Source organism: Heterodontus francisci, chromosome 1 (assembly GCF_036365525.1).
Source record: "Heterodontus francisci isolate sHetFra1 chromosome 1, sHetFra1.hap1, whole genome shotgun sequence".
Taxonomy (NCBI): domain Eukaryota; kingdom Metazoa; phylum Chordata; class Chondrichthyes; order Heterodontiformes; family Heterodontidae; genus Heterodontus; species Heterodontus francisci.
The window spans coordinates 99648664-99664852 of record NC_090371.1 but is presented as its reverse complement, the minus strand read 5'-3'; the positions used below and the strand labels follow the sequence as shown (position 1 = coordinate 99664852).

Genomic DNA, 16189 nt, shown 5'->3' with positions numbered 1-16189 from the left:
AGGATGTTGCCTGGACTGGAGCATTTCATCTATGAGGAGACTGGATCGGCTGGGGTTGTTTTCCATGGAGCGGAGAAGGCTGAGGGGGGACCTGATTGAGGTGTACAAAATTATGAGGGGCATTGATAGGATAGATAGGAAGAAACCTTTTTCCCTTAGCGGAGGGGTCAATAACCAGGGGACATAGATTTAAGGTAAGGAGCAGGAGGTTTAGAGGGGAGTTGAGGAAAAATTTTTTCACCCAGAGGGTGGTTGGAATCTGGAACACACTGCCTGAAGAGGTGGTAGAGGCAGGAACCCTCACAACAGTTAAGAAGTATTTAGATGAGCACTGGAAACGCCATAGCATTCAAGGCTGCGGGCCAAGTGCGGGAAAATGGGATTAGATTGGATGGGTGCTTGTTGGTTGGCGCAGATACATTGGCCGAAGGACCTGTTTCTGTGCTGTATAATTCTATGATTCTATTACATTTGGTCCCCACATCCAAATCATTGATATATATTGTTAACAGCTGGTGCCCAAGTACTGATCCTTGTGGTACCCCACTAGTCACAGCCAATGTGAGAATGACCTGTTTATTCCTACTGTTTTCTGCCTGTTAACCAATCCTTAATCCATGCCAGTATATTACCTCCTATCCCATGTGCTTTAATTTTGCCAACCAACCTCCTGTGGGGGACTTTATCAAAAGCCTTCTGAAAATCAAAGTATACTACGTCCACCGACTCCTCTTTATCAATTCTGTTCGAAACATCCTCAAAAAACTCTAATAGGTTTGTCAAACATGATTTCCCATTCATAAATCCATGTTGACTATGCCCAATCAGATCGTTATTCTCCAAATGCCCATTTATCAAATCCTTTAGAATAGATTCCAGCATTTTCCCTGCTACTGATGTAAGGCTAACAGGTCTGTAGTTCAGTTTTCTCTCTCCCTCCCTTCTTAAATAAATAATGGGGTGACATTTGCTACCTTCCAATCTGCAGGAATTGTTCCAGAATCTATAGAATTTTGGAAGATGACCACCAATGCATCCACTATCTCCATAGCTACCTCTTTTAATACTGGGATGTAGAATATCAGGTCCTGGGGACTTAATCTTCAGCCCCATTAATTTCTCCAATACAACCTTCTTACTAATGCTAATTTCTTTCAATTCCACATTCTCCCTAGTTCCTTGGATCTCTAAATCTGGAACATTTCTTGTATCTTCCTCAGTGAAGATAGACACAAAGTAATAATTTAGCTTCTCTGCCATTTCTCTATTCCCCATTATAATTTTTTCAGACTCTGCATGTAATGGACCCATTATGCCTTCCTGAATTGCTGGATTCTCTTATTGCTCTGTCTCCAGTTTGGAGGGACCACATTTCTTCCTTGGCCATTTCCATCCACACCTGCTTGGTTGGAGAGATTGTCCTCTTCCTCCTGTCCTTGGAGAGCTCACCTCACTGCAGTCTCTCAGCTCCCACAGAAGGACCTCCAGGTAAGATTGAGACACCCAGGTCACCTTCCATTCCTGTGGTTGCTGCAGCCTCAAAATTTCAAGTGTGGATGAGCCCTTGTAAACCATGCCAGGGTCCCTTTAATTAGGTCCCTTTAATGCAGCGAGGCAATATGGGTAGAGCTCAGGAATAGGAAGGGTGCAGTCATGATGTTGGGGGTTTACTACAGGCCTCCCAACAGCCAGCGGGAGGGAGAGGAGCAGATATGTAGACAGATTTTGGAAAGATGTAAAAGCAAAAAAGGTTGTTGTGGTGGGTGATTTTAACTTCCCCCTATATTGACTGGGACTCACTTAGTGCTAGGGGCTTGGATGGGGCAGAATTTGTAAGGAGCATCCAGGAGGACTTCTTGAAACAATATGTAGATAGTCCAACTAGGGAAGAGGCCGTACTGGACCTGGTATTGGGGAATGTGCCCAGCCAGGTGGTCGAAGTTTCAGTAGGGGAGCATTTCGGGAACAGTGACCATAATTCCGTAAGTTTTAAGGTACTTGTGGATAAGGATGAGTAGTCCTCGGGTGAAGGTGCTAAATTGGGGGAAGGCTAATTATAACAATATTAAGCAAGAACTGAAGAATTTAGATTGGGGGGCGGCTGTTTGAGGGTAAATCAACATCTGACATGTGGGAGTCTTTCAAACGTCAGTTGATTAGAATCCAGGACCGGCATGTTCCTGTGAGGATGAAGGATAAGTTTGGTAAGTTTCGGGAACCTTGGATAACGAGGGATATTGTGAGCCTAGTCAAAAAGAAAAAGGAAGCATTTGTAAGGGCTAGAAGGCCGGGAACAGCCGAAGCCCTTGAGGAATATTAAGAAAGTAGGAAGGAAGTTAAGCAAGGAGTCAGGAGGGCTAAAAGGGGTCATGAAAAGTCATTGGCATACAGGATTAAGGAGAAACCCAAGGCTTTTTGTACGTATATAAAAAGCAAGAGGGTAGCCAGGGAAAGGGTTGGCCCACACAAGGACAGAAGAGGGAATCTATGCGTGGAGCCAGAGGAAATGGGCAAGGTACTAAATGAGTACTTTGCATCAGTATTCACCCAAGAGAAGGACTTGGTGGATGATGAGTCTAGGGAAGGGAGTGTAGATAGTCTGGGTCATGTCGATATCAAAAAGGAGATGGTGTTGGGCGTCTTGAAAAACATTAAGGTAGATAAGTCCCCAGGGCCTGATGGGATCTACCTCAGAATACTGAGGGAGGCAAGGGAAGAAATTGCTGGGGCCTGGACAGAAATCCTTGTATCCTCATTGGCTACAGGTGAGGTCCCAGAGGACTGGAGAATAGCCAATGTTGTTCCTTTGTTTAAGAAGGGTAGCAAGGATAATCCAGGAAATTATAGGCCGGTGAGCCTTACGTCAGTGGTAGGGAAATTATTGGAGAGGATTCTTCGGGACAGGATTTACTCCCATTTGGAAACAAATGGACTTATTAGCAAGAGGCAGCATGGTTTTGTGAAGGGGACGTCATGTCTCACTAATTTGATTGAGTTTATTGAGGAAGTGACGAAGATGATTGATGAAGGAAGGGCAGTGGATGTTATCTATTTGGACTTCAGTAAAGCCTTTGACAAGGTCCCTCATGGCAGACTGGTACAAAAGGTGAAGTCACATGGGATCAGAAGTGAGCTGACAAGATGGATACAGAACTGGCTCGGTCATAGAAGACAGAGGGTAGCAGTGGAAGGGTGCTTTTCTGAATGGAGGGATGTGACTAGTGGTGTTCTGCAGGGATCAGTGCTGGGACCTTTGCTCTTTGTAGTATATATAAATGATTTGGAGGAAAATGTAGCTGGTCTGATTAGTAAGTTTGCGGACGACACAAAGGTTGGTGGAGTTGTGGATAGTGATGAGGATGGTCAGTGGATACAGCAGGATATAGATCGGTTGGAGACTTGGGCGGAGAAATGGCAGATGGAGGTTAATCCGGACAAATGTGAGGTAATGCATTTTGGAAGGTCTAATACAGGTGGGAAGTATACAGTAAATGACAGAACCCTTAGGAGTATTGACAGGCAGAGAAATCTGGGCATATAGGTGCACAGATCACTGCAAGTGGCAACGCAGGTGAATAAGGTAGTCAAGAAGGCATACAGCATGTTTGCCTTCATCAGTCGGGGCATAGAGTATAAAAATTGGCAAGTCATGCTGCAGCTGTACAGAACCTTAGTTAGGCCACACTTGGAATATTGCGTACAATTCTGGTCATCACATTACCAGAAGGATGTGGAGGCTTTGGAGAGGGTACAGAAGAGGTTTACCAGGATGTTGCCTGGTCTGGAGGGCATTAGCTACGAGGAGTGGTTCGATAAACCTGGATTGTTTTCACTGGAATGACGGAGGTGGAGGGGCGACATGACAGAGGTTTACAAAGTTATGAGTGGCATGGACAGAGTGGATAGTCAGAAGCTTTTTCCCAGGGTGGAAGAGTCAGTTACTAGGGGACACAGGTTTAAGGTGCGAGGGGCAAAGTTTAGAGGGATGTGCGAGACAAGTTTTTTTTACACAGAGGGTGGTGAGTGCCTGGAACTTGCTGTCGGGGGAGGTGGTGGAAGCAGGTATTATAGTGACGTTTAAGAGGCATCTTGACAAATACATGAATAGGATGGGAATAGAGGGATACAGACCCCAGAAGTGCAGAAGGTTTTAGTTTAGACAGGCATCAAGATCGGCGTAGGCTTGGAGGGCCGAATGGCCTGTTCCTGTGCTGTACTGTTCTTTGTTCGCAGCAAAAAACAGATCCAGAAGTTGTTCCAAAAAAAACTTTTATTTACCAGAAAGACAAAACACCAAAATAGGTCCAAATTATGCTATAAAAATGTTTCAAAATGGGGTAAAAATTTCAATAATTAAAATATTTGATATATTTAAAATTACAAAGGATACATTTAACCAAATCTTTCAACCCCAGAGATTTAAAAAAAAATTGCTTGCACAGTAAGGTGCTAATAGAAGTTAGCCCTTAAGCCCTGGAAGTTTTAGAAATTACAGTCACATAGCAAATATAGTTTCATTGTGAAAGTGTACTTTGGTAGAAGAAAAACTATAGGACACCTGAGGTAGTAGAAACTGGAATAAAACAGCAGTAGACGTTATTTACAATTTAAGAAGTACCAAATAACAATGGGAACAGCACAAATAATTACATATTACATTTTCAGTCCAGCTCTGATCCAAAGAAAAAGGAATATTACATCACATATGCATAAAATAAAAAAAAATAAAATTACACAAAATACATCACAATTACCAGCAAGCTGAGGGCAATGCAAACAATCCCAATTAAAACACATCTTGATAATAAAAAGCATCAACTTATTAAACAAGCCAGATGCTGAGATCTACAAAGTAATACTGATTAGCTGAGGTTCATCAGTTTAATGTTTTTGTCAGAAACAGTGAAAATTTGACAAAAGCATTTCCAGTATAAATGGCAAGAGTGCATCATTTAAAGCTCAAGAAAAAAAACACTTCTTCAAAAGAAACTTATTGACTTGAAAGGACCACAAAATATGATTCCAGGTTGTCAATAAATTAAGGAGGGGTCACTGCTATGAAGTATGCTACAAACATCTCTGTACACCTTTAACTCTTCAAGCAATAACAGCACCTTTTTAACCAAATGAGGAATGTGATACAAAATTAAAACATTCTTTAAAAAAATTAACATCTGTACTTTCCGGGCTTCACATTATAATCTGTTTTAAAAAAAACTAAACATAGGGTCAGAAACCCATTATTTCATTGATATTTAAAAATCTCATTTTATTCAATCCATGTATATCAATTTGACGAATATTTTTATTTACTAAACTTGCCACAGTTAAAGTGGAAATAACAAGTATTAAAATCTGTAAAGACAGTCAAACTTATTGCTGGAAGAGTTAAAATTCCCAAACTAAAATGTCTAAAGGATGCAAGCTTTTACAGCTAACCAATTCACAAAACACTTGCAAAATACTTGAGATTCAACTAAAAAAAGTCAAAGCAAAATGCTGTTTTCCTTCAGTACTACATAAGTGTGAATTAAAAGGTATCTGAAATCTAGACTGGGCACATGAATAGGCCAATCAGAATTTATCTTGCCACTTAAAAAGATACATTAATGCAAATTATTTCATTTTTCATTTGTTTTCAATTAATATTTTACATACAGCAACATATGTTTTTCCTTTACTCATCTTCATGTGAAGACATAATATTTGAATACCATAAAACAGTAGGAGGGGTTACTTAACAGGCCACTTTTCAGAAAAGTGATGTCTAATTCAAACTTGTATTTCTCTCATCCTTAGTTTACAGAAGAGGTGATGGAAACACTAAACTCAAAGTTAACAAAGTCTTGCATGCAATTTTGTAACATGCTTGTAATTCAACTAAAGCTTCTCAGGATACTGTATCCTTAAGTGAATTGGTGACTAATGGCTAACATTCAAAATAACTATTCAGGCAAGAAGACCAAATCGGACTAAAATAAATATTCAAAGTTGTATCCTAAGAAATATGGTAACAGTGAGTTTTGCTGAAGGAAAACTGCAGACTAAGCTTTGAATATATTTTTTTTGCTGTTTTTGTTAAAAATAGGGTAGAGACAATAAGACTTTCTTGCAAAAATTCCAGGATCTTACAGCAGCAAACAAAAGTAAAGTTCAACTGATGAAAACATTTATGCTTTAAAAGTTGAATAGAAGGCTTCAAAACAGTAGCACAAATGAAACCACAGCAGGCTTTATCTGGTAAAGCTGCTGTTTAACATTTATCGACTGGAATTGAGTAACAGGTTTAAACAGCAGACGCTACCCTAAACGTTCTGACGGGCACAGTGATGGTATGACACTGGAATTGTAAAGGTAATCTGTTCAGCATCTTACAAGAAATAGTACACATCTTCCATAAACTATAAAAGTAATTTCTCAGTAACTTTGCAACTCAAAACAGCTGAATTATGGCAAACAGTTTTACAAATACGTATTTTGAAAATAGGTTTCACAATTAACCCTTCCCTGAATATTAAAACAATTTAAGCCATAAATGAATACCACAGAATTCCTTTCAATTACAACAGCTAGTAAAATAACCTGTTCATTAAAAAAAATGGACAATAATACAGCAGGCACCTTTCTAGTAAATCGTCCAATCAGCTTAGATAATTTTCTAACTTCACTGTCTTCCACAATGAAAACCTTATAATCAAGTACTTAAGTGGACTGTTGAAACTATTTAAGGGTAGAGCATCCGCTAGGTTGCGTTGGCTTTTCCAGTGCAATTCGCCCAAATCAACCAAACCAACACAAAAGATCAAAGGAATTTCAAGTGAAAGTCGAGTTTCCGTGACCTTTTGTGCAAGTTTAAATAAACATCATGCTGGAAGCCAGCCCGGCCCACAAAACTGGACACACCTGTATACTGAATTAATCACAATGGCAAGTTTCTGCTATTTGTGCCCGTTTGCAGGCTTTTGAGAAGGCCCTTAAAATTAAGCTTTCTTTTGGTTCAAGGGTGCTAATCGGCATCTTTTAGAAGGTTTTAAATCTTAAATATTTAATTTACTAAGAACCTTACTACTGTGCACCAATGAAACTAGTGAAATGTTTCTGTATAGTTTTTTTTTACAGTCATTTTGAGTGATTGAAAAACCAGATTACTCAAAGGTGGTGGACTAGACACTTATCAAAAATTGCTTTTTTTTTTGTGATAAACCCATTTTCAGCTGTATTAATAAAACTGCATTAGGTTACCACTCTTAATCAAGGAATACTTTTTAAAATACAAGAATAAAATTATATCCCAACACCACTTGCCTGATGGCGCTGGTTCATGCAAGGTTTTAAGTTTGGCAATATGCAAATAAGTTTGAGTGGAAACTCGAGCAAAGAATTCAATTTGGAAAACTAGCGCCATTTTCAGCCAGATTGCCGATTGGGTCCAAAGCAGAAACTCAACCCCAAAATGTCTCAGTGTTAAACCCAGAAAAACCCCTTTTTCAGAACCTTTTTGTAAATAAGCTTAACAGAGGGAGAATCTGGTGATTCTAATACATCCTTAGTTTTACTTCAGAAATATATAACCTTAATCAGTGACAGTTTAAAAACTGCAAAAACTCAAAGGAGCCCTTCAGCTGCTATTTGCTGAAAAAGTGCTCTGACAGAATGTTCTTCCTAACTGCCCGACAGCTTTCAAATGGCAGATCCAAATACATTTCTGGGCACGAAGGACAAATTCAATCAATAAGAAGGCACAATTTTTACAAGCAAGAACAAGACATTTGCATAATATTTTAAAGGTATAGATCCATGTGTGACAGTTGTTTGCTGAGACACAGGCTCCTTTTGGCCTTTGCTGCTTTTATTTCAAACCTGAGGCCAGTTCGCCCATTTATGCAGCTCTACAGTGCACTACAGGACAACACTCAGTCATTTTCTTTGTTTCAGTAGTTTCTTCTTGCACAGCTTTTATTTGCAATTGTATCCATTACCACGTTCGGAAGACTGGGTGTTTCAGAAGCTCCCGTGATGGAGGTCTATCCTGGGGCTGAAGTTCCAGGCACCGGAGAGCCACGTCGCGCAAAGCAGGAGATAAATGATTTGGAATTGTTGGGGCACTTGTTGCGCTGGCAATCTGTTGAATTTTGAGAAAAGAAACCATTTTCAGAAATATTTGCTAGTATGCATTACAGTAGTCGATTTCAACTATATCAGCAGTTTCCTTAACACCCAGTATTAAGATGTAGTACTTATAAATAGTATTAAATTGTAACTGTCAGCAACTGATGGCATTGCACTACAATTCTATACAAACTTATAGGAGTGGGCCATTCAACTCAAAATGAGTCTGCTCCACCATTCAATTAGATCATGGCTGATCATCTACCTCAACACCACTTTCCTGTGCTATCCTGATATCCCTTGATATCATTAGTATCCAGATATCAATTGATTTCTGTCTTGAACATGCTCAATGATTGCGCTTCCACAGCCCTCTGGGGTAGAGAATTCCAAAGATTCACCACCCTCTGAGTGAAGAAATTCCTCCTCATCTCAATCTTGAATGGCCTACCCCTTATTCTGAGACTATGTCCCCTGGGTTCTAGACTCACCAGCCAGGGTAAACATCCCATCCACATTCACCCTATCACGTCCTGTAAGAATTTTGCAAGTTTCAATGAGATCACCTCTCATTCTTCGCAATACTAGAGTGTACAGGCTCAGTTTCCTCAATCTCTCCTCATAAGACAATCGTGCCAACCTGAGGAAAATATTTTTCACCCAGAGGGTAGTTGGAATCGGGAACACACTGCCTGAAGGGGTGGTAGAGGCAGGAACCCTCACAACATTTAAGTATCATCTAGATGAGCACTTGAAACGCCATAGCATACAAGGCTACGGGCCAAATGCTGGAAAATAGGATTAGAATAGATGATAGGTGCTTGATGGCCAACATGGACACGATGGGCCAAAGGGCCTGTTTCTGTGCTGTATAACTCTATGACCCTATCTATCTCAGGGCTTAGTCTGGTGAACCTCTATAGCAAGCATATCCTACCTTAGATGAGGACACCAAAGCTATACACAATACTCCAGGTGCGGTCTCACCAAGGCTCTTTACAATTGCAGCAAGAATTCTTTATTCCTGAACTCAAAACCCCTTGCAATGAAGGCCAACATACTATTTTCCTTCCTAATTGCTTGCTGCATCTGCATGCTAGATTTTAGTGACTCATGAACAAGGACAAGAGGTCCCTTTGGACAGACATCAACACTTTTCAAGAAATACTCTGCTTTTCTGGTTCTTCTAATAAAGTAGAATTTTTATAATATATATTCGTTCATGGGATGTGGGTATCCCTGGCAAGGCCAGCTTTTGTTGCCCATCCCTAATTGCCCTTGAACTGAGTGGCTTGCTAGGCCATTCAAAGGGCCTTTAAGAGTCAATCACATTGCTGTGGGTCTGGAGTCATATGTAGGCCAGACCAGGTGAGGACAGCAGATTTCCTTCCCTACAGGACATTAGTGAACCAGATGGTTTTTTACAACAATTGACAATGGTCTCACGGTCACCATTAGACTAGCTTTTAGCTCCAGATTTTTATTAATTGAGTTCAAATTTCACCATCTGCCATGGTGGGATTCGAACCCATGTCCCCAAAGCATTAGCCTGGGGACCTGGAGTACTAGTTCAGTGACACTACCACAACACCACTGCCTTCCCCATAATGCCACACTTATTCACATTATATTCCATCTGCCTTGTTCTTTCCCAATTATTTAGCCTGTCCAAGTCCCCTTGAATCCTCCTTTGCATGCTCCTCACAACTTACATTCCCACCTAGTTTTGTGTCATCAGCAAATTCGGAAATATTACATTTGGTCCCCAAAATCTAAATCATTTATATAGATTGTGAAATGCACTGATCCTTGTGGTACCCCATTAGTAACAGCCTGCCATCCTGACTCTCTGTTTCTGCCTGTTAACCAATTCTCAATCCATACCAGTATATACCCCCAATCCCAAGTGCTTTAATTTTGTTTACTAACCTCCTGTGTGGGACCTTATCAAAAGCCTTCTGAAAATCCAAATACACCACATCCACTGGATCTCCTTTATCTATGCTACAAGTAACATCCTCAAACACTCCAACATTAGGGATGGGCAACAAAAGCTGGCCTTGCCAGGGTTACCCACGTCCCATGAACGAATATATATTATAAATTCATGTTGACTCTGCTGAATCACATTATTTGCTAAGTGTCCATTTATCACATCCTTTAGAATAGATTCTAACATTTTCCCCGACGTGAAACTAATAGATCTGTAGTTTGCCATTTTCTCTCCCCCTTCTTAAATAGTGGGGTTACATTTGCTACTTTCCAGTCTACAGGAACCTTTCCAGAATCTATAGAATTTTGAAAGATGTATCCACGATCTCTATAGCCACCTCCTTTTACACTCTGGGATGTAGCTCATCTGGTTCAGGGGATTCATCAATCTTCAATCCAGTTAGTATTAATAAAGAGGTAGTACTCGAAAAATTAAGTTCTTTCAGTTCCTCACAAGTCCCTTGGTTCCCTAGTATTTGAGAGATTTTCTATATCTTCCTCCGTGAAGACAGACACAAAGTAATTGTTTAGTTTCTCTGCCATTTCCCTATTCTCCACGATAAATTCTCCTGTCTCTACCTGTAATGGACCCACACTTGTCCTTGCTAACCTTTTCCTTTTCACATATTTAAAGATGATTTTATACTCCACCTTCATGTTTCGCAGTAGCTTGCATTCATATTCTTTTTTTCCTTTATCAGTTTCTTGGTCATCATTTGCTGTATTCTAAATTGCTCCAAATCCTCGGGCTTACAACTTTTTCCAGCAACCTTATAAGCCACTTCCTTTGATCTAATGCAATCTTTAACTTCTTTTGCTAGCCACGGTTGATTCATCTATCATGTTGGGTTTTTGTGTCTTAGAGGAATGTATATTTGTTGTGGACCATATAATACTTCTTTAAATACTAGCCATTGTCCATCTATTGTCAAATCTTTTAGTGTATTTTCCCAATCCACCATAGCCAACTTGCTCCTCATACCTTCATAGTTTCCTTTGTTCAGATTTAAGATCCTAGTTTCAAAATGAATTATATCACTTTCAAATTTAATGTAAAATTCTATCATATTATGGTCACCATTTTCCAAAGGCTCCTTTACAGCAAGGTTATTAATTAGCTCTTTGTTACATAATTCTAAATCTAAAATAGCCCGATTCCTAGTTGGTTCTTCAACGTACTGCCCCATCTTGTACACACTTCACTTCAGGAATTCATCCTCCACAGCAATAGTGATTAGGTTTATCCAATCTATATGTAAATTGAAGTTGCCCATTATTACTGTATTGCCCATGTTACATGCAACTTTAATTTCCTGATTTATACCATGCCCTACATTACCACTACTGTTTGGTGGCCTGCAAACAACTCTCACCAATGTTTGCTGCCCCTTGCGGTTTCTTAGCTCCACCCAAATTGATTCTACATCTTGATCCAAGATCCTCTCTCACTAATGTACTGATTTCGTCCCTTAAGAGTGCAACCAGAACTCCTTTTCCTTTTTGCCTATCCTTCCTAAATGATGAATATCCTTGAATATTCAGTTCCCAGTCTTAGTCACCCTGTAACCATGTCTCTAACGGCAATTAAATCATACCCATTTACCTCTATTGGTGCCTTCAAATCATTTACCTTGTTGCAAATGCTATGTGCATTCAGATAGAATGCCCTTAACTTTGTCTTTTTAACATTATTCAGCATTCTGATCCTATTTGATGCTTGCCTTCGCTTTGTCTGTCCTCTAATTCTACTTACTACTTTTCTACTTCCTGTTCCGAGTTTTGCTTCTCTCCGATCTTCCTTCCTGCCACATTGCTCTCTTGCCTTCTCCTCTCTCTAAATTATCACATCTTCCCTCACCTGATCCCTCACCCCAACTATTTAGTTTAAAGCCCTCTCTACCGCCCTAGTTATATGACTCGCCAGAATGCTGGTCCCAGCGTGGTTCAGGTGAAGACCTTATTGTCCTTTCTTCCCATCGGTTACAAGTTTAAAAATATTTTACTCATGTTCAGTACAATAAATGGTCAAATCAGATGCTAGTTCATATTTATTGTGGGTTTGTAATAATAGTTTAAAAGTTAAATCTCAGCACATAAAACATGCTATTGCAATATATGTACGTTTTATAATGCATACAACCTTTCAATATTTAACCTGGATAACTTTCCGTCAATTTACCTACCTTAAATATTAGAGCAAGGTGATTGGAGTGCTTCTCTGCATTCCAAGGAGGTTTGGCACAAGCCATTTCTATAATAACACAGCCGACACTCCACACATCACAGCTTCTGCCATATTGTTGGCCCCGTAACACCTATAAAAAAGGTAAACGCAAGGGTTAGGAGCAATGCAGAATGTGATTGACTGCTGAGAGCTGGCTTCTGTAAGCATTTAAACTGGAAAGCTGAACATAAAATCCTATACCACTAGCAAAGCATTCATTGCAACTGAAACTATGACAACATTCTCAGCTAATATGAAATTAGAATCCTTAACATCCAACTCAAACATTTACTGTATAACAGGGCAGTTGAAATAAGTTCAACTGCTGCCAACATATTGTATTTGGTGATTTTATGTTTGTGTAGCCTAGGACACTGGAATGCATTTACAGTGAAACTCCCACAGAAGTATTCCAATTCACTAATTATTTTAACGAATCGTGTTTTACACAAAATATATTAGAAATTATTTGCAGACATTCCTGTTCTTCAGAAATTATGTTAAAAATTTGCTTCAACACGCTTGTATTTTCCACATAGGTTATTGGGATCTCAGGCTGACACTTCAGCACCAATACCAGGGCAGAGATGACAGACTGGAATATGGACAGCCATTTAAAAAAAAAACTAAAAAAATTGTTTAAAAACTTTCCTACTTGAACAAAGTTTGGATTATTTGAAGCGTAGATTTTTTTTCTCATTGTGAATGACACGTGGAAACAATAGATGTTGACAACGGGAATAGACTCAGGATGTAGTAAGAGGGCCAGGGCGGGAGTGAGAAATGGGAGGGATCACTGTTACACTGCATCACTATCACACAACCCCTGGTGGCTTTCTCAAAAGAGACACCAGTTGATTTGGCCCTGGGACACAATCAGGGAGTAAGTGATAGGTGCAAGGATACTCAATATGCAGAAGGTGAAGATATAGGAAAGGGGGAGAACATGTCCATTTGTTAAAGCAAATACAGTATGTTCTATAAATGAGGATACATTCCATAATTTTCCAAAACTATTCATGAGCATATTCTCATCAGAATACACGAAGGTTTCTGTAGCATGTATGTGTAATCCATAAAAATGGATCACTTGGAGGAAAATATTTAACTACTCCAGATTTGCACCCTGTAACTTTTCTTGCATTTGCCCTCAAGTCAATATAGGCTATTATGTTTAAACCCTTTCCCTTATGCAAGTACATCAAGGTAAAACTCCAATATCTAGTGTTGATAGGTTACTTTAATGCCAATGACTGGAGGAAAATAAAAAGTACTGCATTAATATAAAGTTCACAGTCCATCGTACCTCAGGCGCCATGAATGCAATAGTTCCCAACAGCTGCCCTTGAAATTCACCCGCACCAGTGCCTTTTGATGCCAACCTGGCTGCAGCTCCAAAGTCTGCTATTCTTAGTCGCTGTCCTGTACTGTCAATTAGCAGGTTGGCACCTAGGAAACCAAATACTGCAAGTTAGCACAATAATCAGTAGAGGAAGCAAATACCTTTCTCCAGCTACAACCCAGAATATTCTCTTAAATGCCACATACACATTCCAAAGAGACCCCATTCCTTGGTAATTGCAAGGAGGCATGTATTCTTAAAAGTAGTAAGCATGTTATTGGATATGATTTTAACTCAGTTAAAGTCTTCTAAATCAAAAGGTCAGAGAAAGATCATGCTCTTGCTCTACTGTGACAGCATCACAAAGCATGACTGCTCACAGCAGGGCCTGCTCTTGTTTTATCCATTTGTCTTTTAAAACCTTTGTATTTGGCTATTGATCAAGGCATTCTTACCTTTGATGTCCCGGTGGATAATTTGGTTCTCATGAAGATAAGCCAGGCCACGCAGCAGCTGCGCATTGTAATTAATAACAACTTGTTCCTTGAAAGCACCATACTTGTTCAACAAATGGGAAACCGATCCACCTAAAAATAAAATGTTATGTAAGATTTTGAAATGCATCATATCCCCACACCCATTTTATTTAACTGCAAAATCAAAATTAAATTTTCATATGTGGTACAGTCTGTTGTGTTCCAAGTGTAAAAAAAATGTAAGATTCCATCAGGAGCTACAGAATCAGGAATCTCTTACCATTAACAAAGTTCCAGACATTTCTTTCAACTTATGCAAAAATACTTGTAAATTATTCATGAACAACTGTAAAATGGTGAACTCAAGGGTACAGAATCATATAATGACACAGAACAGGAGGACATTAAGCCCATCACACCTGTGCCAGCTCTTTGAAAGCTATCCAATTAGTCCCACTCCCCTGCTCTTCCCCATAGCTCAGCATTTATTTTTCCTTTTCAAGTATTTATCCAATTCAGTTTTGAAAATTATTATTGAATCTGCTTTCCAGGCAGTGCATTTCAGATCACAACTCAGTGTGTAAAAAAGAAAATTCTGCAGATCATCTCTGGCTCTTTTATAAAGTACACACCACAGCAGGAGTCACTGGATGGTATCAAGATGACAACCCCGGGCTGATATTCCCTGCTCTCCAGGCTAGGAGTGCCAGACCGATTTTAACACCCCTCAGCTGGGATCAGCCAGCTTAGCATGGATTGGTACATGTGGCTTAGTTCTATAATGCATTGTGCACTTATTGAGCAATTGGGGGAACTTAATGTACTCATTCAACACCAATTACAAACCAACAGTTCAGGCATCGTACACTCAAAACACACTTTTTGCTGTCTATGCTTCCATTCTTTCCAATTGGATGAACAATGGCAATTTTCCAAAACTGGCAACTAGAAACAAGCCAGCTAGAAAAATAAAATGACTTCAGATTACAGATAATTGATTTTTAAAAAGTTCGTTCTCACCCGCCATCCATTCAACAAACAGATTGTAGTTACTCTTCTCACAGGTGGCACCTAACATCCGAATTATATTAGGATGGTTAAGGTGGCCCATCATCCGGATTTCCTCTCTTAGAGTGTGTACCACTTCTTCTTGCTCAGTAGATGTGTTCCTGACATAAGTCACCTGTTTGTCAAGTTACAAAATAAATTTAACATTACAAAAGTGACTGAAGTTCAAAAAGTACTTCATTGGCAGTGACATGAAAAGCACTATATGAATGCAAGTTCATGCTTTATCAAAGATATGGCCTTTCTCAATTATTGAAACCTGTTCAACCACCACACACATTTGAATTACTGTCATCCAGTGAAAGAGGAAAAACTAAGGAAAATCTTCAAATTCATGTCAGATGGTTATCTCCACATTGCATTATAGAAGACCTGTTGTGAATTACATCCTTTATTTGGAGAAAAAGGAAAAAAAAAGACAGACTTGCATTTACATAGCACTTTTCATGAGTACCGGACATCTCAAAGCACTTTACAACCAATGAAGTACTTTTCGCTGTTATAAAGAAGCCAGTATTAAGGCCTCAAATAACAGCACTGAATAATTACTAAACTAACAGCACTAAAGAAAGTTGCTCCAAGCAATATGACGTCAGAAAGAGAAATGAGGGTTGGAGAGAAGGCAGCTAAATGTAGATCCTGAAGTTCATTCAAGCGTACAGGACAACATATGCTTGAAAAGTAATCTACCACTCTTCATCATTCACTTAACCTCCACATAAGAACAAAAAGTACATATATTAGTGGTGGGATCTGGAGTACCAAGATCTTTATGTCAGTTTAAAACACATGTTGGGCTGAATTTTACCTGCCCCTCGATACCGTGGGTCGCGTCAGGGGGGCCGGTACAATTCTGTGGGGAGAGGCCCGTCTCGACCCGCGAAGTCGAGAAGGGCCTGCTGCATATTACCAGTGGCCGGGGGGGGGGGGCCTTCATCTGCATATTAAAACAAACCTAAATTACATGCAAATACACTC

At 39.6% G+C, this 16189-nt stretch overlaps 1 protein-coding gene across 3 annotated transcripts in view; it reads right to left on the bottom strand.

Annotated features, from left to right (window-relative positions):
• Window positions 1–4252: 4252 nt before the first annotated feature.
• map3k1 (mitogen-activated protein kinase kinase kinase 1, E3 ubiquitin protein ligase) overlaps window positions 4253–16189 on the bottom strand; it is a 158934-nt gene continuing 146997 nt past the window's right edge. For all 3 annotated transcript variants that reach the window (XM_068033488.1, XM_068033478.1, XM_068033497.1), the window contains exons 16-20: window positions 15164–15326; window positions 14123–14254; window positions 13632–13774; window positions 12285–12416; window positions 4253–8122 (exon numbers count right to left, since the gene is read on the bottom strand). In XM_068033488.1, coding sequence (XP_067889589.1) covers window positions 7976–8122; window positions 12285–12416; window positions 13632–13774; window positions 14123–14254; window positions 15164–15326 — 717 coding nt within the window. In that variant the 3' untranslated portion in view covers window positions 4253–7975. The remainder of the gene's footprint in view (window positions 8123–12284; window positions 12417–13631; window positions 13775–14122; window positions 14255–15163; window positions 15327–16189) is intronic.